The sequence below is a fragment of the Pongo pygmaeus genome, chromosome 19 (assembly GCF_028885625.2).
Source record: "Pongo pygmaeus isolate AG05252 chromosome 19, NHGRI_mPonPyg2-v2.0_pri, whole genome shotgun sequence".
In the NCBI taxonomy this organism is placed as follows: Eukaryota; Metazoa; Chordata; class Mammalia; order Primates; family Hominidae; genus Pongo; species Pongo pygmaeus.
The window spans coordinates 15,397,439-15,419,368 of NC_072392.2; the positions used below are offsets into that span (position 1 = coordinate 15,397,439).

The window sequence follows — 21,930 nt, forward strand, 5'->3', positions numbered from 1 at the left end:
CCTTGAAGCTGATGTTGCTTTAAATCTGCTTCCCTGGAGGGCCACAAGTGGGCCAGGATGCTGTGTATGGTCTTGCAGACAGCTTCCTGCTCCTGCCCTGTCCTGCCCTTGGACAGAATTGGGCCATGGATTCATTTTCTTAGGGGACTCCTCCAACCCTCATGGGGACACATCTGCTCCTTAAAGCATGGGTTCTCTGCTACAGATTCCGGGGGAAGGGTCTGTAGTTGGAGAGACTGAGGAATGAAAGGTACAATCAGGCCATGCAGAGTCACTTAGCTGAAGGGTGGGGTGGAGATGGACAGCTGGACAAAGGGGCACAGAGAGGTTCGGCCTGAGGAAAGTTGAGAGGAGGGACTGCATTATCACGGAAGGACATGCTGCTTTGATCCGGATGAAGGAGCTCCCACGTCTTCTAGTCATCTAGGTGCAGCAAAAGGTTTACATTAAAACCCAAGTTACTGGAGTGAAATACTGAGGGGAATGTGGTTCATGAGAATAGCAATTTACATTTGAAAAACATTTTAAATCATGTCTTAAAGGATTCATAATTGTAGGGCTTGTTAAAACTAGTGGTTTTCATTCAGAGGCCCCAGGGCATGCTTGGATTTCCCACACAGGCTCCTGTGACCTCCTCCAGGGAAAGGGGAGAAAGGGGTGGAGCAGATGCCAGAAGCACCCCACTCTTTCCTCTCCAGCTCACCCTGGCTTGGAGCAGAGACCTCATCTATCACTTGTTTGGTACAACATGCTCCCACATAGGATTTTATTTGGTAAAAGATCTCCATGATTACAAAAAATAAATGCATGCATGCATACAAGCATATATACATTAATTCCACTGGTTTAGCTAATTAGTTTTCCATGCATATATTTTTATAAGATTATATGCATGGAAAACTCATTTACACAGGTACTCAACTATACAGTACAGATACTCAACATACCCATGATTTCAAGGTCGTAACTGCTGCTTGAAGTTGGACATGTGTGTCTATAGTTCATTCCTAATGAGAAAGATCATCTTCAACACAATAAGGAACACACTTTAACCTAAGAGGGGTGTCGTCTCCAGAGAGGATGTTCCAGCCATTGAAAACAAGAAGTGTTCTGAAGCAGATCGACCTCTGGCTTGGATGCTCTGGCAGAGTCCTGTGTGTACCAAATTAGCATTTCAAAATGAAGCCAAGTAAGAGAACCAGCTCCTTCCTGAAAGAGGCCATGAAGGTCTAAATGTTCCATGGATCTGGCTGTCTCTGTGGGAAACCACCTCTTGGGGAAGGAAGATCTGAGCTTGCAGGGCCGTGCATCTTCCCGAAAGCTCTGTGTTCCTGCTTCAAGGCTATGCTTCCCAAGAAAGCAGATTGCAGGGTTATTTTCCTGATGTTCCCCTCCTGGGGGATTTAAATTCTTATATTTTGACATGGGGGCAGTAAGCAGAGTGGCCCGAAGGAGAGTCTTTGGTGGCTGCCTGGCCCCTGGCCTGGTTTGATTCTGTTCCCGAATCATTAGTGGAGAACTCCTACATTCAAAGCACGGTGGTAAGAGCTGGGAGTACAAAAGTGAGAGGAAAATTTAAAAAAAAACAAACATCTTTGCCCTTAAGGGGCTTTGGTGTATTTGCAGGAGAGAGTCTCATGAACAGATGACTGAACGTCACGTGGAAAGTGCTATCCTAAAAGTGCACTCTAGCACCAAGGGGCACCAAAGTGAGGTAGAGTCCAGTGCAGAAGCTAGAGAAGGCCTCTGGAGCAAATTCACCTCCACTTCCTCACAGGACTCTATGGATTATTGGTCTATAAATACCTCTAGCCATCACAAATGCACTTTCGCAGAAGGATTGAATTTCAGCGTTAGAAGTAACCTTCATAGCCATTAAACCCTTCACAGATCTGATGCTGGAAGCCCCTCTAGGACACACCCACCAAATGGCTTTTTTGAGTTGTCTTTAGGACAGGATACTCACTACCATGTGGGGAGGTGCTTGGACTACCTGGGTGCCCATTGAGAGGCGTCTGGCTTTTAGAGCTTGCTGCCAGCTTTGGGGAGTGTGAAGGCTGAGAAATGACACTCTCTGTGTGTCTGGCTCAGCCGGCAGGCACAGGGTTCCAAGCATGGGGATTCCAGGGCCTCAGGTTGCATCTCAAGTGGTGTAACTGAGCAGTCAGCTGCTGGCAGTCACTCTGAACACACGCTGCTCCTCAGGGCACGGCATATGCCTCCCAAGGCAGCCAGCCCATTCCAAAGGGTCAGAGCAAAGCACACAGTGCCCTCGATAGTCTGCTCCCTTACTCAGCCTTGGGACCTATGGTAACCTAAGCCTAGGCAGGGGCTCTGGGCACCGCATCCCTCAGCTCAGCTCAGCCTCTAAGTGCATTGTGCTCTGTTTCCACGTGCTGCTCACCTTGTTTTGGAGAATTCTAATCTCATTCACATTCTTCTATTTCTCTCGTGGCCTACAGGTCCCCTTTTACTATTCCAGGTGCATCAGAAGTTACCGTTCCCATGAGCATAGGGGCTGTGTCTCTGGTGAGCTTTTCCCAGTAAAGTCATATTATCCATGTCAGTTCCACCTTCAACCCCAACATTCCCTGACTTTGTCTTTCAACTCCCTTGTCCCCTACGGATCCCTCTTTTTCACAACTTCTAAGACACTTGCAGTCCACACCTTGTTAGCAAGTTCTCCATTATATGCTGCTTTGTGCTATTTTCCATTGGTTTCCTCTCTGCCATCCTCCCTCCAGCAAGCCCCTAATAAAGAAGAATGTTGTTTCATCCACCTCTGATATTCTTTGAAGCACATGTAGGTTTCAATGAATGTTTGTTGAATGAAGAAATGAGTACACAATTTGAGCCCTGCTCCCCCAAATCTTATCATATACAGGGGCACAGAGAAACAATAATGAACAATTACAAAGAAGCAGGAGGAGTATGTGCAGGATATGGAGGCAGCCCAGAAGTCAGATGCAGTAAGTACAGGTCCTCAGGAGGCATTAGATTGCTGGACAAGCAAGACACACACAAGATCCATTTCTTCCACCTCTGCTTATTATCCATTCCACACAAACACCAGGCCACCGTTCTTTCCTTACAACATGCATCTTGGCTTGATGCAAAAATAAGAAAAATTACCATGAGAATCACGGTGACTGCTTCTGTTCAATGCTTTACAGTCTTCAGGGCATTCTGGAACAAATCACTTGTGTATGCCAATGATGGATGAGATGCTTTCTGCAGCTCTTTCTAGATCAAATCCCTTGATTTGTGGAGAAAAGCAGAGATCTCAAGTGACTTTCCTGAGTCCCCGCAGGCAGGTCAACATGGGACTGGAACCAGGATCCAAGGAGCTCCAGGTTATCCCATGCTAAATCTCCTCTGTCCAGCTGCCTCTCCCTCCCCAGCCTTTCCTGGAGTTGGAATGAACTTCTCTTTCCACAGTCTGCCTCAAATGATCGGATTGTTGGACAGCATCTTTGCTTTCAGGAAAAATGCTATGGCGGCTACAGTGACACCCAACTTACCTAGTGATGACAACCTATATGTGGCGTTCCAAGCTGTACCTGGGGGTTTTCAGGGCTATTTGCCCCTAATTATAGGCCCTCTCTAAGACTCCCACAGTTGAAGTCCATTGCAGTAAAACTCTTCCCTGATTGGATTTTTTTTTTTTTTTTTTTTTTTGAGACAGAGTCTTGCTCTGTTGCCCAGGCTGGAGTGCAGTGGCACAACTTTGGCTCACTGTAACCTCCACCTCCTGGGTTCAAGTGATTCTCGTGCCTCAGCCTCCCAAGTATCTGGGATTAGAGGTGCACATCACCATGCCTGGCTAATTTTTATATTTTTAGTAGAGACGGAGTTTCACCATGCAGGCCAGGCTGGTCTCAAACTCCTAACCTCAAGTGATCCACCCACCTCAGCCTCCCAAACTGCTGGGATTACAGGCATGAACCACTGCGCCCAGCCTCTCATTGGATTTTATTAGTAATATAGTGACAGAAGGGTGCAAAGAACCATGTTTCCACCATTAAAGAAATTTGGGAAGGATCTCCTCTTTTAGTGTATTGATTTTAATAGGAACCAATTCCAAGATTATTCCTATGTCAGTAGAAGTATAATATTAGTAGTCATGGTGGTGAAGTGGTCTCTTCAGAAAAAAAGAAAAGAAGCTTGTAGCACTTGCCAGTTCCTGTAGTGTAAATTCTCCCACCATAGCCAATTTTAAGCTACCAATGCAATGTCACCGTACACACACAGAGTTGGAAAGAGATTTACCTAGTTGGCTCCATGAGCCAAGACAAGTGGCTGCCACAGCCACCACCTTTACTGAGATTTTACTATGAGATAGGCACCCTTTCAGGCTCATTGAATCCTAGAACTTCACTATGATTTATCTATAACAATAGGGAAAATAAAAACAGGTGCTTACAGGTTTTGTGACGATTGATTGAAGTCATACACACTAACTGGTTGAGAGCAGTGCCTGGCAGATAGTGAGCATTCAATAAACAGAAACAACCAGAATTGCCATTATTACTGCCTGCATTGAATCTTCTCATCGGCCGTAGGAAGCAGATGCCCATCCCACAGCCGACAAGAGCCCCTCCTTGGTAAGCATGTGTGTGGCTAGAGCTTGGAATATTGTGGGTGGTCTTCTGGCCTCCTAGGGAGGGCCACGTCACAATTCATCTTTTGACCCTGCCCCCCAATTTCCCAGTCCTCCCTGAGGATGACAAAGTGGAGTGCTCTGGGAAGACAGAAGCAACAAAGGGGACCTTTTGCGACAGAGGAGAGCATTTAAAAAGAGAGACACAGAGGGCAAGGCAGGAGTGACCTCAAATGGCCAGAGCTAGAGCCCTGGGGCAGCAAAACAGGAGGCAGGTGTGATTTAGCAGCAGCGCCCATTAGGACATCCCACAGGCGAGGCCTCCTACAGGGGTGTCTGCCCCACCTGCCCCACACCTACAGCAGGTCCTGCAAAATCACCTGTGAGCTGCGGTTGACACTGAACTGCAGGGAGGACGCTAACGGTGCACTGAGCTGAAAGCAGGTGACTTCCTTTCCACCTGGACAGTACACATAGCTCATTCGCTCAAAACAGAACCTTCCAGTTCCCCTCACCTGCCCTTCTCCATTGCAGGCACACATTAGCGTGGTCTCTGAGAAAGGAAGGAGAAGACGCCCAGCTGTGTTCACTGGTATGTGTGTGAGGATGGGGGTGCTCATCTTGGCTTATAAGTACCAAGCTGTGGGCACCTTTCTACCCTGAAGTTTGAGTGATTCTGCAGCAATAGACGCTCAGGGGAGGACAGCAGAGGCATCCAACAGACAACTCCTGTGGCTCACCCAGGTCAGGGTAGGTACACTTGAGGCTGTCTTGTAGCTGCTTCTCTGAGGAGCTGGGTTCTGCTCCCCAAGCTCTTCACACACTCTCAAAGATGGTCTCTCCTAAGGCCACAGATGGCATCCTTGCCAAACTGCCCAGGGCAGGGGTACACAATGGGGGCCTGTTCCTGTGGAAGCCAGGAATATTCCATGAGAAAGAAGCAGAGAAGAAAAAAATGTCTAAATATCTGTTTTTGCTTCCTACACCTCACCCACTCAAAACATTAACTTCATACCAAGCTCCCACTGCATCAGTGTCCAGGGACTTCAGGAGGCCCAGGAAGGAGCAGAGGAAGCCACATCTACACCAGCTCTGGCATCATTTCAGCCCCACGGCCTCAGCCCCAGGCTTCACGAGCTTTGCATTTTCTTAAACGTTTGATAGAATCATGTGCACCAGCTGCAGGCCAATGATGCCAAGGGCCAGATATTGTGTTTTGCATTTTTTTTCTATTTTGCTTTCTTTTTTAAGTGGAAAGCTTATATCTTCAGACTGCTATATTCATTGGTAAATTCAAGTTTTGACCCGTCCCATCACGTCTGCTACTGACAGTCCAAACCATAGCCCAACTTCAACGTGTCAGATAGCAGGAAGAGTTCTAACTTCAGGGGAATTGAAGGAATGAAGATGACTAGCTTTTATTTTACTATCTCCTTGTTATGAAGTTTGACTTTTCAGCAGGGAAATGGGGCTTGTTAAATAATAGGATCAAGAAGCATATATTCCATGCACTATTCTGGGCACCTAAAAGAAAAGAGGGAAATTGTACCACCTAAAACTGCTTTCATTCTTACCAAAAGGCTCAGTAGCAATCAGAAAAAAAAAAAAAAAAAAAAAAAAAAACAACTTCAGAAAGGCCTTGTGTGCTTACTCTTATGAGAAATTAAAAGAGATTTCAAAGCTACGTTAATGAAAATATTTGATTCTGGTGCATAAATAGACAGACGCATCAATGAGCCAAAGCAGAAAGCCCCAAAAGAGACTGGAAAATATAAAATAATGCATAAAGCAAATTTTGCCTCATTGCAGGAAAGATGGATGATTCAATAAATATTGTTGGAAAACCTGGCCAATCATAGAGGAAAAAAAGTCACACTAAATCCTCCTTCATGTCTTTACACTAAAATAAATTACAGGTAAAAAAATATATTTAATTTTTTTTAAGTCTTAATGCATCAGAAATAAACATAAGGTAATCTTTTCACATAATCCCGAGAGAGTAGAAAGTCCTTCTAATCAAGACAAAACTCAAAAGCCAAACATAAAAATATGGATAAGATTGACTATATAAATATTTATAATTTCACATATACCAAAAATACTAAAGTGATATCAAAATACAAATGAAAAGGTGGGGGAAATATCTGAAAGACAAATTATGAAAAAAGGACTAATATATAAAAGGTTTAATATAAAAACAGGACTGTGAACCACAAGTAAAAGGCCAAGGACTCATTTTTTTAATGAGTAAAACACATAAACAGGCAATTCACATAGAGAGAGAACAAATGAAAGAAATGAAAAGCAGCAGCAAATTAAAATTGGTAAAAATGTTTTACCGAATACGTTAACAAAGATTAAAAAGTTTGTTGGCCGCATAAATGTCTTCTTTTGAGAAGTGTCTGTTCACATCCTTCACCTACTTTTTAATGGGGTTGCTTGTTTTTTTCTTGTAAATCTGTTTAAGTTCCTTGTAGATTCTGGGTATTAGACCTTTGTCAGATGGATAGATTGCAAAAATTTTCTCCCATTCTGTAGGTTGCCTGTTCACTCTGATGATAGTTTCTTGTTTTGTTTTGTTTTGTTTTTTGAGACGGAATGCAGGTCGGAATGCAGTGGCGCGATCTCAGTTCACTGCAAGCTCCGCTTCCCAGGTTCACGCCATTCTCCTGCCTCAGCCTCCCAAGTAGCTGGGACTACAGGTGCCCACTATGCCTGGCTAATTTTTTTTGTATTTTTAGTAGAGACAGGGTTTCACTGTGTTAGCCAGATTGGTCTCTATCTCCTGACCTTGTGATCCACCCGCCTCGGCCTCCCAAAGTGCTGGGATTACAGGCGTGAGATAGTTTCTTTTGCTGAGCAGAAGCTCTTTAGTTTAATTAGATCCCATTTGTCAACAGTGTGGGATGTTCCCATCCCTGTGTCCAAGTGTTCTCGTTGTTCAACTCCCACTTACGAGTGAGAACATGCAATGTTTGGTTTTCTGTTCCTGTATTAGTTTGTTGAGGATGATGGTTTCCAGCTTCATCCATGTCCCTTCAAAGGACATGAACTCATTCTTTTTTTATGGCTGCATAGTGTTCCATGGTGTATATGTGCCACATTTTCTTTATGCAGTCTATCATTGATGGGCATTTGGGTTGGTTCCAAGTCTTTGCTATCGTAACAAATAACTAATGCATGCAGGGCTTAAAACCTAGATGGTGGTTGATAGGTGCAGCAAACCACCATGGTACATGTATACCTATGTAACAAACCTGCAAGTTCAGCATATGTATCCCAGAACTTAAAGTAAAATTTAAAAAAAGTTTGATAATGCACAATGTTAACTAAGATATATGAAAACAGGCATTCTGACCAGCTATTGGGGAGAGTATAAATGGGTGTGATGTTTTTAGAGAGAAACTTGATAGCATCTGTCATATGAATGAGTCCATCTGCAAGACGAGTGAATTCACAAAGGTCTAGGATTCTCTGCAGCATCGTTTGCAAGGGCTAAAGACTAGAAACAATCTCAAAGTTCCTCAAGAAGAAACTGGTTAAATACATTCACACAACCGTATACTCCAAAGTGTTTAGAAGAATAAGATGATTCCATATGTTCTAAGAGAAACAATCTCCAAGATTGCTAAATGGAAAAAGTGGGGGACAGAACAATATGTGTACTATATAATGTGTGTGCGTGTGTGTGTGCATGTTTGTGTGTTTGGGGGCGGGGTCACACTTGTGTATTCATTCAGCTAAGCTTTACTGAGCAACTGCTACATGCCAGGCACTGTTCTAAGCACAAGGGATGCAGCAGTGAACAAAACAGACAAACCGGCTGGCTCATGCCTGTTATCCCAGCACTTTGGGAGGCTGAGGTGGGTGGAGAACCTGAGGTGAGGAGTTCGAAACCAGCCTGACCAACACGGTGAAGCCCCGTCTCTACTAAAAAAATACAAAAAGAATTAGCTGGCTGTGGTGGTGGATGCCGGTAATCCCAGCTACTTGGGAGGCTGAGGCAGGAAAATCACTTGAACCCAGGAGGCGGAGGTTGCAGTGAGCCAAGATTACACCATTGCTCTCCAGCCTGGGCAACAAGAGCAAAACTCTATCAAAAAAAAAAAGAAGAAGAGAAGAAAGAAAAAGACAAACCCCTCTGCCCTCGTGGAGCTTATTTTCCTTTTTTCTTTTTTTTTTTTTTTTTTTTTTTTTTTTGAGACGGAGTCTCGCTCTGTTGTGCAAGCTGGAGTGCAGTGGCACGATCTCGGCTCCCTGCAAGCTCCGCCTCCCAGGTTCACGCCGTTCTCTTGCCTCGGCCTCCGGAGTAGCTGGGACTACAGGCTCCCGCCACCACGCCCGGCTAATTTTTTGGATTTTTAGTAGAGATGGGGTTTCACCGTGTTAGCCGGATGGTCTCGATCTTCTGACCTCGTGATCCGCCCGCCTCGGCCTCCCAAAGTGCTGGGATTACAGGCGTGAGGCACCACGTCTGGCCTATGGAGCTTATTTTCTAATGGAGAAGAGCAACAATAAGCAAGAAGTGGACTCTGTGATATGCAGCGTGGTGCAGAGTCGTATGAGGAAAAATAAAGATGGGAGTATGTGAAGGAATCCAACTGCAAAAAAGTTTCTTCGAAAAAAGCTTCACCAGAAAGCGGGTATTTGAGCCAAGACTTGTAGGAAGTGAGAGAGGGCACTATGCGCTCAGATGGGGAAGAGAGTTCCAGCCAGAAGGAAGGGAACTGCTAGGATTGAAGTGAGGGTGCCAGGGGGCTGGGGAGGGTGAGTGAGAAGGAGAGGATGGGAGAAGAGGTCCACAGAAGAGGAACGCAGAGGTCCTTGTAGGGGCTTGACAGACTCTGACTTCCACCTTGAATGCCATGTGACACGATCTGACTTAAAGTTTTTAAAATATGCAGAGAAGACTTCCAAAGAGATGCATACCAACCTGTGACAGTGGTTGCCTCTGGGCAGATGGATGGTGGCAGGCAGGTGGGAGGTGTGGGGGAATTCCTTTGCATTCTATTCCCTGGGCTGTTTCATTTGGCTCTCCTCTTCCCCAACCTGAGTGCATAGTTCCCTCCTTGTTTTCTTGTTTTATAATGCTTTCTCTTTTTTTAAAAAGATCATGCTATGTGCAATGCAAAATAAAGAACTTCCCCTGCAAAAGGATCTTTTTTTTCCTGGATAGCTTGATAATCTAGGGCTGGTTGGGATGATGACCCAGATTGGGTTCCCCAAAGGCAGAGCCTGAGATGAGGGCTGGAGGACATCCCAGGTGAGGAGTCTGTTTACGAGGTGAACCCAGGAGACACTGGTAGAGGAGTAAGGAAGTGAGACAGAGAAGGCAAAAAGGGCAAAACGGGGTGCATTCTTGAGCAGATTACTATGTGGGTAACTGAGGCACAGTCCTGCTGGGAACTCCGGGAGACCGTGTGGAGTACGCCTCAGAGTTATTTGCTCAACTTAAGGATAAGGAAGCTGGGCTGTTTATCCACCAACTCATATTCAGCATTACGAGAGAAGCTCTGTGGGAACTTAGCTCCATTTCCCATCCAGGGGATCAGGGAAAAGTTCCCAGGTGGATTATGTCAGGTGCCTGGACCAGGACGCCATGGGCAGGTGCTGAAATGGAGGGCACGTGAGCTCTCTGCTGCACGGTGTGCTTTGCCTTTTTAAAAATACGTACGATGGTTTCACCTCAAGTTCTTTTCACCCTACTGTCCAAAATAGGCCCTGCTTTGACCGGGCGTGGTGGCTCATGCCTGTAATCCTAGCACTTTGGGAGGCCAAGGCAGGTGGATAGCCTGAGCTCAGGAGTTCAAGACCAGCCTGGGCAACATGGTGAAACCCTGTATCTACTAAAAATACAAAAAAAATCGCCAGGCATGGTGGCATGTGCCTGTAGTTCCAGCTACTCGGAAGGCTGAGGCACAAGAATTGCTTGAACCGGCAGAGTGGAGGTTGTAGTGAGCTGAAATCACACCACTGCACTCCAGCTTGGGTGACAGAGTGAGACTGTCTCGAAAAAAGAAAAAATAGACACTGCTCTTTAATTCATGTCACACGAAGATGGAACAATAAGAAGAAAATGGGGTGGGCTTAGAGCTGCACTTGGGGAGTTGCATAAACCAGCAGTCTCTTGTACCTCTCCTGTAGCCCAACCAAGAAGGCTCTGGAACGGGGGCATGCATGTAAACACTATCTGTCCATTCTGCTCTGGTGAGGGGAGAAAAAGCTTTGAAAACATGCCTTTAGGAAAATTTATGGTTCACTATTTTTTTAAGAAAAGAAATTGTAGATAGCAATGCACTTTTGGATTGAGCCAGGATGCCTCACCCTCCCCTCCATGCCCATTCGTGTCACTCTGCTTCTTCAAGCCCAGCACTAAAATGCCTGTCTCTTTCAGGAAGCCATCCCAGAAGAAATCCACCTGCCTCCCTCCAGTCTACCAGGAGATGCTCAGCACACAGGCCACCAGGCATCAGCAGTGAGCTTGAAAAATGTGGGTGTATTGAATCCAAATAATCAACAAAATCACTGGGGCTCTCTGACCGTGTCTCATCATCTTCAAAATGATGGGTGAGATTAAAGGATCTCTGTGAAATGATCTCAAGCAATCAATCCTTCTACTCACTTCATCTTTCTATGGTTTTAAAGCAGCTGGTTTTGGGAGTCGACCATGAACTGACTCAGAAAATGATTACCAGAAGTGGGGTTCAACAAAAGCTCTGGGCAGTCCCCGCTTGGTTAGAATGAGAACAACCTTTCACGCTGGTAACTTTGAAGGAGAAAGCTCTCACTTGGGGATGCAAGTTCTTGTGTATACTTTTAAAAATTATCTGTGGGTCCTTCAAAGGCAGGCCTTAAATCCTACTTGTCTTCACCTCTCCATATTTAAGGTTCTGTGTTAAGCTGTTGATAAGCCAGTATTCACATTGCCAGGTCAACGAGAGAAGAAAACCAAGCAGGCTTTATCCTCTGCTTATAGCTTTAGCTGCTGTCCTGCCGAAAACCCTACATGGCTGTTCATTATTCTCAGGAAAAAGGTTTGTCTTTTTGTTTTGTTTTGCTTTTTAATGTGATGCACATTAGACCTCTACTTACCTTCCAGCCACAACGTGGATCACCCAGCCCACCAGTCCTCCCACACAGGGGCCTCTCAGAGTGTCCTCTTCAGGTGAGCTGTTTGTGAATTACCCAAGATGCTTGTTTAAAATGCAAATATCTGGGCCCCAGTCAGATCTAGCAATCAGACTCTGAAAGTGAGTCCCAGGAATCTGCACTTTTAGCATGTGCGTAAGGCAATTCATAAGAATGCTGAAGTCACTGCTTCCGCTAGGCCATTTTGACCTCCTTTTAATGTCTTGAATGAGCTGACCTCCCTCCTCCCTGAATTAGTTATCTATTGCTGCATGAAAAATTACTCCAAAATTTAGCCTCTTAAAACGACAAACATTTGTTATGTCATAGTTAGGTTAGGAATTCAGGAGCAACTTGGCTGGTGGTTCTGCCTCAGGATCTCTCATGAGATTGCAGAGATGTTGGCCAGGGCTTCAGCCCTTTGAAGGGGCCACACAATCTGCATTCAAGCTCACACCCACGGCTGCTGCCAGGAGGCTTCAGTTGTTCCTCCAGCATGGGCCTCTCCAGAAGACTGCTGGGGTGAAATGTCAGCTTGTTTCCCCCAGAGCAAGAGATCTGAGGCAGAAAGAGTGGGTGCCCACTATTAAATCCAAGATCTCTTTATAACCTAATCTTGGAGGTGACATCCCCTCGCTTCTGCCACATTCAATTCACCAGAAGTGAATCACTAAGTTCAGCCCACACTCCAGAAGAGGGGAATTAAGCTCCACCTCTGGAAGGGAGGGGTATGAAATAATCTATGGACAAAATGTTAAAAATACCACACACCGGCTGAGCACGGTGGCTCAAGCCTGTAATCCCAGCACTTTGGGAGGCTGAGGTGGGCGGATCACGAGGTCAGGAGATCGAGACCATCCTGGCTAACATGGTGAAACCCCATCTCTACTAAAAATCCAAAAAATTAGCCTGGTCTGGTGGTGGGCGCCTGTAGTCCCAGCTACTCGGGAGGCTGAGGCAGGAGAATGGCGTGAACCCGGGAGGCGGAGCTTGCAGTGAGCCAAGATCGTGCCACTGCACTCCAGCCTGGGTGACAGAGCAAGACACCGTCTTAAAAAAAAAAAAAAAAAAAAATACTACACCACCTCCACACCTTCTCCAATGCTGTTTTTCCTAAGTGTAATGTCCCCCTACCCCCAGCACACACACACGCGCGCGCGCACACACACACACACACGCACTTGCTAGGCTAAATCCTGCTTGCCCTTCTGGTATGAAATCAAGCACCACTTTCTTCCAGAGCTACCCTGTGTGGGTGGCACAGGTGGTGCAATCGTACAGCTCCAGGTGGTGCCATTCACCTGGTAGCCATTACAGATTTGTGTGTTTATTAAGACCATTTTCAGCAGGTGATTGACAATATAAACCTCACATACATTCAGAATGGTCTACTATTGTAATGGTGGTATGTAAGAGGCCTCACATCCTCAGATCTGTCCCAACTCCAACTAACAGGGAATCTTCACCTGCCTGAAGACAGTTGAAGCCCCATATCAGGAACCCCACAGCCCATTTGGTTCTAACAGGTCAGAATTCTATGGCTGTTTGCCAGGTGCATGTGTCCTGGAGCACAGAGGCTTCACCATGCCCTCGTGGAAGAAGCTGGGAGCTCCCAGCCTGAGGATGATCAAAAGCAAGTATTGTGGGACAGGCAGGGGTGATGATGATGACGCCTGCATGGGGAGGCCATGCTGTCTGGTTAAAAAAATGCTGAGGCCTGAGGGACAGATTAGCCTCTCTGGTTGTGTGAACTTAGGGTGTTCTCTTAACATAAGTCTTCCTGACCTGACAGTGGTTGGGGCATCAAGTAAGGAAGGTGAACACACTGAGAATAAATGCATTCCATACAAATAGAGGGCGTTGCTAGGATCTGCATATTTGCATACCCCCAAAATTCATGTGCTAAAATCCTAATCCCCAAGGTCATGGTGCTAGGAGGTGGGGCCTTTGGGAGGTGATTAGGTCATGAGGGTGGTGCCCTTATGAAAGACATTAGTGCCCTTATAAAATAGGCCCCAGGAGCCCTTTTGCCCTTTCTGCCATGTGAGGACACAGCAAGAAGTTTCCATCTATGAACCAGAAAGCAGGCTCTCTCCAGATACCAAATCTGCTGGCACTTTGATCTTGGACTTCCCAGACTCCAGAACTGTGCCAAGTCTGAGGGTGGGGAGGCAGAAAGTAACACTAGAGATCTGGGACTTGAACTTGCCAAATCAAATAATCAAATCAAATGAGGAAGCATTGATTACTATGGGGCATTACTCAGCTATTGGAAAGAGTGAGTTAAAGCTCCATCCGTTGACTTTGAGGATATCCATGACGTATTGTTACATGAGAGAATCAAAAGAAAGGTAGTTTGTAAGATCTCATCTTTGTAAAAACAGTATTTTTTTAAAAAGAGAACATTTACTTAACCATTTCTACTATAAAGCCAGGGTTGTCATGTTACACTATTCCAAAGAACTTCATTTTCATTATGGTCCATGTGAAATTGTGTCTCCACTCCCATCATTCTGAAATTGTGCAGTGCTCAGCATGTGCAACTGTACAAGGAATCCTGTAATAAGACATGCAGAGATCTGGAGGATGTGGGAAAAAAAGAGTGAGGCAGTCATTACCCCTGCTTTGCTTCATAATTTGAAACATGATTTATATTTTGAGATCACTTAAGCACCAGGATCTCTGATCGTCCTGTTTGTGCATTCTAGAAGCCAGGACTCTCCCACCACCATGCACATAGGTTTCTAAAGAACCTGCAGGAAAAGAAGCTCAAATATGAGGTGCCCATACATCCCACTGCTTCAATTTCCTCAGGAATGAGCCCCAGAAAGCCACTGAGACACTCAAGGAAGCAGCATGGGAAGACAAGGAGATGAGCTGCCTCAGGAAGCTCATTTCAGCAATGGTTGGAGTGGAGAAAAGTGGAACCAGCTTGAATAACCATCAGAAGGAGAAATGGATACATGAGCTCTGGCATTTCTCTGCAATCCAAAAAATTGAGGCAATTTTACATTAACAGGGAGAGATGTTAAGCGGAAAAAGCAAGTTGCAAGATATGTATAATGATCTCATTAAAAATAACTGTGTGTATTATGTGTGTACATACATTAAATATATATGTGTATTTGTACTGAAAAAGATGAGTCTGAAAGGATATATGCCAAGCTGTAAACAGTGGTTACTCCTTGGGGTAGATGTCAAGGGAGAGAAGTTTCCACCATTTACTTTAGATATGCAACAGAAGCAAGATTTGATAGGTGTTGAAGTCAGAGGAACCGACCTTATGTCAGAGGTTCTTAATTTTTTTTAATAAAATACATAAGAATAAAAACAGAAACCAATTTTGTTGAAACTAAATAATCAAAGTATTTTTAAACACAGATGTGTGCTAAGTATACTTTGGGTTTTCTTTATTAATGCATTAAATAGCAAGATGTAGCAGCAAGTCCAACGACTACCATCATTTCAAAGAAGCAATGAGCAATATCTTGCAATATTTCAAGATATCTGCAACTGCCATGTGGTAGAAATCACAAATTTCTGTGATTTCCAGTGCTGACAAAGTCACAGGTATCGGTAATACTTCACTGAAGGAAATGCTCATATCCAGTGAGAGGTTTAATAAAAACAAAGCTATAATTTTTTTCCCATCCAAGTGCATGGACTCCTGAATTCTATTTGTGGATGTCTTGAAAGTCCGTGGGAGCCAGGTTAAGAACTCTGAGGATTTCTGCATTCTAGAAAGTCAGCATTCATTTCTTGGTCAAATCCTGCTTTTCTTCTGAGAGGGCTCACTTTGGAGTTTATTTGTGCAGATTTATGTTTTGCGGGTGTCCAGAGTTAGGGAAGTAACCCAAATGCTGTTGCCTCTGATGCAGGTGTAACACATTCTATTAGGTGATATGAAATAGGTCTTTTATTGAAACTGGGCCTTTGCTAATTTAGAGAAAGATTTTTCAATAAATAAATAAATAAAGGCTGCACTTCCGTTTTTATTTATTTTTTAAAATTTTTATTTATTTACTTATTTTGAAATGGAGTCTCACTCTGTCGCCCAGGCTGGAGTGCAATGGCACAATCTCTGCTCCCTGCAACCTCCACCTCCTGGGGTTCAAGTGATTCTCCTGCTTCCGCCTCCCAAGTAGCTGGGATTACAAGTGCCCACCACCACGCCCAGCTAATTTTTGTATTTTTACATTTAGTATTTCACATTTAGTAGAGATAGGGTTTCACCATGTTGGCCAGGCTGGTCTCGAACTCCTGACCTCAAGTGATCTGCCTGCTTCCGCCTCCCAAAGTGCTGGAATTACAGGTGTGAACCACCGTGCCCAGCCTAAGGCTGCACTTTCATTATTTTATTCAGTGTTGCTGGTGGTGATGATGGTGGTCATGGTGATGGTGATGTTGAAGGTAGAGGTGGAGGTGATGGTAATGATGGTGATGGCAGTGATGGTGGTGGTGGTCATGCTGGTAGTGCTGGAGTTGCAGGTGGAGATGCAGGTGGTGGTGGTGGTCATGCTGATGGTGGTAATGAAGGTGGAGGTGGAGGTGATGGTCACAGTGATGGCGGTGGTGGAGATGGTGGTGATGGTGGTGATGGTGGAGATGGTGGTGATGGTGGTGATGGTGGTGATGGTGGAGATGGTGGTGATGGTGGTGATGGTGGAGATGGTGGAGATGGTGGTGATGGCGGTGATGGTGGAGATGGTGGTGATGGTGGTGATGGTGGAGATGGTGGTGACGGTGGTGATGGTGGAGATGATGGTGATGGTGGTGATGGTGGAGATGGTGGTGATGGTGGTGACGGTGGAGATGGTGGTGATGGTGGTGATGGTGGTGATGGTGGAGATGGTGGAGATGGTGGTGATGGTGGTGGTCATGCTGATGGTGGTAATGAAGTTGGAGGTGGAGGTGATGGTCACAGTGATGGCAGTGGTCGAGATGGTGGTGATGGTGGTGATGGTGGAGATGGTGGTGATGGTGGAGATGGTGGTGATGGTGGTGATGGTGGAGATGGTGGTGATGGTGGTGATGGTGGTGATGGTGGAGATGGTGGTGATGGTGGTGATGGTGGTGATGGTGGAGATGGTGGTGATGGTGGCGATGGTGGTGATGGTGGAGATGGTGGTGATGGTGGTGATGGCAGTGGTGGAGATGGTGGTGATGGTGGTGGTCATGCTGATGGTGGTAATGAAGTTGGAGGTGGAGGTGATGGTCACAGTGATGGTAGTGGTCGAGATGGTGGTGATGGTGGTGATGGTGGAGATGGTGGAGATGGTGGTGATGGCGGTGATGGTGGAGATGGTGGTGATGGCGGTGATGGTGGAGATGGTGGTGATGGTGGTGATGGTGGTGATGGTGGAGATGGTGGTGATGGTGGTGATGGTGGAGATGGTGGTGATGGTGGTGATGGTGGAGATGGTGGTGATGGTGGTGATGGTGGTGATGGCAGTGGTGGAGATGGTGGTGATGGTGGTGGTCATGCTGATGGTGGTAATGAAGTTGGAGGTGGAGGTGATGGTCACAGTGATGGCAGTGGTCGAGATGGTGGTGATGGTGGTGATGGTGGTGATGGTGGTGATGGTGGTGATGGTGGAGATGGTGGTGATGGTGGTGGTGGTGGTGGTGGTGGTGATGGTGGAGATGGTGGTGATGGTGGTGGTGGTGGTGATGGTGGTGGAGATGGTGGTGATGGTGGTGATGGTGGTGATGGTGGAGATGGTGGTGATGGTGGTGATGGTGGAGATGGTGGTGATGGTGGTGGTGGTGGTGATGGTGGAGATGGTGGTGATGGTGGTGATGGTGGTGATGGTGGTGGAGATGGTGGTGATGGTGGTGATGGTGGAGATGGTGGTGATGGTGGAGATGGTGGAGATGGTGGTGATGGTGGTGATGGTGGTGATGGTGGAGATGGTGGTGATGGTGGTGATGGTGGAGATGGTGGTGATGGTGGTGATGGTGGTGATGGTGGAGATGGTGGAGATGGTGGTGATGGTGGAGATGGTGGTGATGGTGGTGATGGTGGAGATGGTGGTGATGGTGGTGGAGATGGTGGTGATGGTGGTGATGGTGGTGATGGTGGTGATGGTGGAGATGGTGGTGATGGTGGTGATGGCAGTGGTGGAGATGGTGGTGATGGTGGTGGTCATGCTGATGGTGGCAATGAAGTTGGAGGTGGAAGTGATGGTCACAGTGATGGCAGTGGTCGAGATGGTGGTGATGGTGGTGATGGTGGTGATGGTGGAGATGGTGGTGATGGTGGTGATGGTGGAGATGGTGGTCATGGTGGTGATGGTGGAGATGGTGGTGATGGTGGTGATGGTGGTGATGGTGGAGATGGTGGTGATGGTGGTGGTGGTGGTGGTGATGGTGGAGATGGTGGTGATGGTGGTGGTGGTGGTGATGGTGGTGGAGATGGTGGTGATGGTGGTGATGGTGGTGATGGTGGAGATGGTGGTGATGGTGGTGGTGGTGGTGGTGGTGGTGATGGTGGAGATGGTGGTGATGGTGGTGGTGGTGGTGATGGTGGTGGAGATGGTGGAGATGGTGGAGATGGTGGTGATGGTGGTGATGGTGGAGATGGTGGTGATGGTGGTGATGGTGGTGATGGTGGAGATGGTGGTGATGGTGGTGATGGTGGAGATGGTGGTGATGGTGGTGGTGGTGGTGATGGTGGAGATGGTGGTGATGGTAGTGATGGTGGTGACGGTGGTGGAGATGGTGGTGATGGTGGTGATGGTGGAGATGGTGGTGATGGTGGTGATGGTGGAGATGGTGGAGATGGTGGTGATGGTGGTGATGGTGGAGATGGTGGTGATGGTGGTGATGGTGGTGATGGTGGAGATGGTGGTGATGGTGGTGATGGTGGTGATGGTGGAGATGGTGGTGATGGTGGTGATGGTGGTGGTGATGGTGGTGGAGATGGTGGTGATGGTGGAGATGGTGGAGATGGTGGTGATGGTGGAGATGGTGGTGATGGTGGTGATGGTGGAGATGGTGGTGATGGTGGTGGAGATGGTGGTGATGGTGGAGATGGTGGTGATGGTGGTGATGGTGGTGGTGATGGTGGTGGAGATGGTGGTGATGGTGGAGATGGTGGAGATGGTGGTGATGGTGGAGATGGTGGAGATGGTGGTGATGGTGGAGATGGTGGTGATGGTGGTGGAGATGGTGGTGATGGTGGAGATGGTGGTGATGGTGGTGATGGTGGTGGTGGTGGAGATGGTGGTGATGGTGGTGATGGTGGTGATGGTGGTGGTGATGGTGGTGGAGATGATGGTGATGGTGGAGATGGTGGAGATGGTGGTGATGGTGGAGATGGTGGTGATGGTGGTGATGGTGGAGATGGTGGTGATGGTGGTGGAGATGGTGGTGATGGTGGAGATGGTGGTGATGGTGGTGATGGTGGTGATGGTGGAGATGGTGGTGATGGTGGTGATGGTGGAGATGGTGGTGATGGTGGAGATGGTGGAGATGGTGGAGATGGTGGTGATGGTGGTGATGGTGGAGATGGTGGAGATGGTGGTGATGGTGGTGATGGTGGTATGGTGGTGATGGTGGTGGTAGTGGTATGGTGGTGATGGTGGTGATGGTGGTGATGGTGGTGATGGTGGAGATGGTGGTGATGGTGGTGGTAGTGGTATGGTGGTGATGGTGGTGATGGTGGTGATGGTGGTGATGGTGGAGATGGTGGTGATGGTGGTGGAGATGGTGGAGATGGTGGTGATGGTGGTGATCGTGGTGATGGTGGAGATGGTGGTGATGGTGATGGTGGTGATGGTGGAGATGGTGGTGGTGGTGGTGGTGGTGGTGGTGATGGTGGAGATGGTGGTGATGGTGGTGATGGTGGTGATGGTGGTGGAGATGGTGGAGATGGTGGTGATGGTGGTGATGGTGGTGGAGATGGTGGAGATGGTGGTGATGGTGGTGATGGTGGAGATGGTGGTGATGGTGGTGGAGATGGTGGTGATGGTGGAGATGGTGGTGATGGTGGTGATGGTGGAGATGGTGGTGATGGTGGTGATGGTGGAGATGGTGGTGATGGTGGAGATGGTGGAGATGGTGGAGATGGTGGTGATGGTGGTGATGGTGGAGATGGTGGAGATGGTGGTGATGGTGGTGATGGTGGTATGGTGGTGATGGTGGTGGTAGTGGTATGGTGGTGATGGTGGTGATGGTGGTGATGGTGGTGATGGTGGAGATGGTGGTGATGGTGGTGGTAGTGGTATGGTGGTGATGGTGGTGATGGTGGTGATGGTGGTGATGGTGGAGATGGTGGTGATGGTGGTGGAGATGGTGGAGATGGTGGTGATGGTGGTGATGGTGGTGATGGTGGAGATGGTGGTGATGGTGATGGTGGTGATGGTGGAGATGGTGGTGGTGGTGGTGGTGGTGATGGTGGAGATGGTGGTGATGGTGGTGATGGTGGTGATGGTGGTGGAGATGGTGGTGATGGTGGTGATGGTGGTGGAGATGGTGGAGATGGTGGTGATGGTGGAGATGGTGGAGATGGTGGAGATGGTGGAGATGGTGGTGATGGTGGAGATGGTGGAGATGGTGGTGATGGTGGTATGGTGGTGATGGTGGTGGTAGTGGTATGGTGGTGATGGTCACGGCAGTAGTGATGGCGTTGCAGATGAAGATGATGAAGGTGGTCATGTTGGTGGTGGTGGAGATGCTATGTGTGTTCTGTTTGAAAGCTATGGGTGATTATAAGGCTTAACTTCTCCCATGTTCTGGCAGTGGGACTCTAAAGAGGAGCAGACAAAAGTCCCCTGCTCTGCTAAATCATTCTGAAGCTCCAAATCCACTGTATTTCCTGACTGAACAAGTCATGCAACAGAAAATGTACTGTTGGATGTTGCAGTTTTCTTTTCCACACCAGGAAAACTAAACTACATCTCACGGATGAGGCTGTTGTTGTTCTCAGGGGTAATTTTGTCTATGATCAAGAAAAGAGGGAGCCTATGGACAGGGAAAAGTAAGGTGCAGGAGGCCCCAATACCTCCAGGATTAAGGAAGAACTAGACCTAGATTCTGAGTTATGCAGATACACTGAGATCCATGTTGAAGGGTGAGCCGGCCCTCATCAGGGAACAGAAATCACATTTAGGTTGTGATTTAGGCCACCACCCTCCGCCCGCCATCCACCACCCCATCCAGAGTAGCCACTTATGGTAGCAATTGTAATTTACTCTGTTTAGCTTCTGATATCCCCAATCCATCACAGCAGACATGGTTGGCTGTGGCGAACCTACCAGAGCTGTGCTTTGGGAAGCTGCAGGGGGACCGAATAGCTATGGTGGGGAAGGGCAGAACAGCAGTGGCCTGGGATCCTGCAGCAGCTGCTTCAGGGAGGAGATGGGTGGCCAGAGGGGACCAGTGGCCATTAGGGTAGTTTTGTGGAATACACAAGCATTTATTAGAGCTTCCCAGAAAGTAGGCAGAAACTCCCCTTTGTCCTCAGGCTGGAGCTCCTACTCCTAATATCTGAGTATTAAAGAACATATGCTCCCCCTAAAGTTTGACATGGTCAGGGTCACTTGTCAATTACACTTCAAGAAAACCTGAGTCACTTGCAACAAGCATCATTTAATTTTGCAATTTAAAAAATAGTCAATGAAGCTCAAAAGGTAGAGAAGAAGGGAAAAGAGGGAGGGAGGCAACAGGAAGAAAGAAAGTTGAAGAAAGGAAAGGAAGGAAAGAAGAGTAAAAGACAGAGTGAGGAGTACTATGGCTACAACCAAAGAGGTTGGAAGGAGATAGAACAAGGGCAAGGTCACGGTTGAAATGCACCCCACACCTCAGTCTACAGAGAGGCCCCCGGAAACCTGACCACGCCAGTAGGGAGCAGGGGCTGTCTGCCACAGTCAAGTAATGAGAGGCAGAGCTAGCCCTTTTGCTCTGGAGAACTAGAAATGTCAGCAGGCCAGAAGCCAGATGCTGAAGGCTTAGACCTGGCATCTGCCCCAGGTCTGGAGAGGACATTGATAGAGCCTTGAGGTCTCCTTTGCAGCTGCCCAGCTCAGCCCTCTAGGATAGAGAGGCAGTCAGGGAATAAGAGTCCTGGAACAAACAGTGTACACATGTTTGACACTTCCTCTGTGCTGTCACTATACAGGGCTACAGAGAGAGATGCCCTAACCTAAAGCCTGTCTGAACCAGGGGTCGCTCCATGGCGCTACAGAAACAGACATGGATGT

General features: G+C 47.3%; 1 protein-coding gene across 1 annotated transcript; it reads right to left on the bottom strand.

Annotated features, from left to right (window-relative positions):
* Nucleotides 1–17,972: 17,972 nt before the first annotated feature.
* Nucleotides 17,973–20,915, bottom strand: LOC129017488 (basic proline-rich protein-like; the record flags this gene model as incomplete). Its single annotated transcript, XM_054458121.1, is given in 3 exon segments — nt 17,973–19,275; nt 19,498–19,702; nt 20,891–20,915. Coding segments are annotated over 3 exon segments (1,533 nt in total), but the record flags the coding sequence as incomplete, so codon positions are not given.
* Between the last annotated feature and the right edge of the window lie 1,015 nt (nt 20,916–21,930).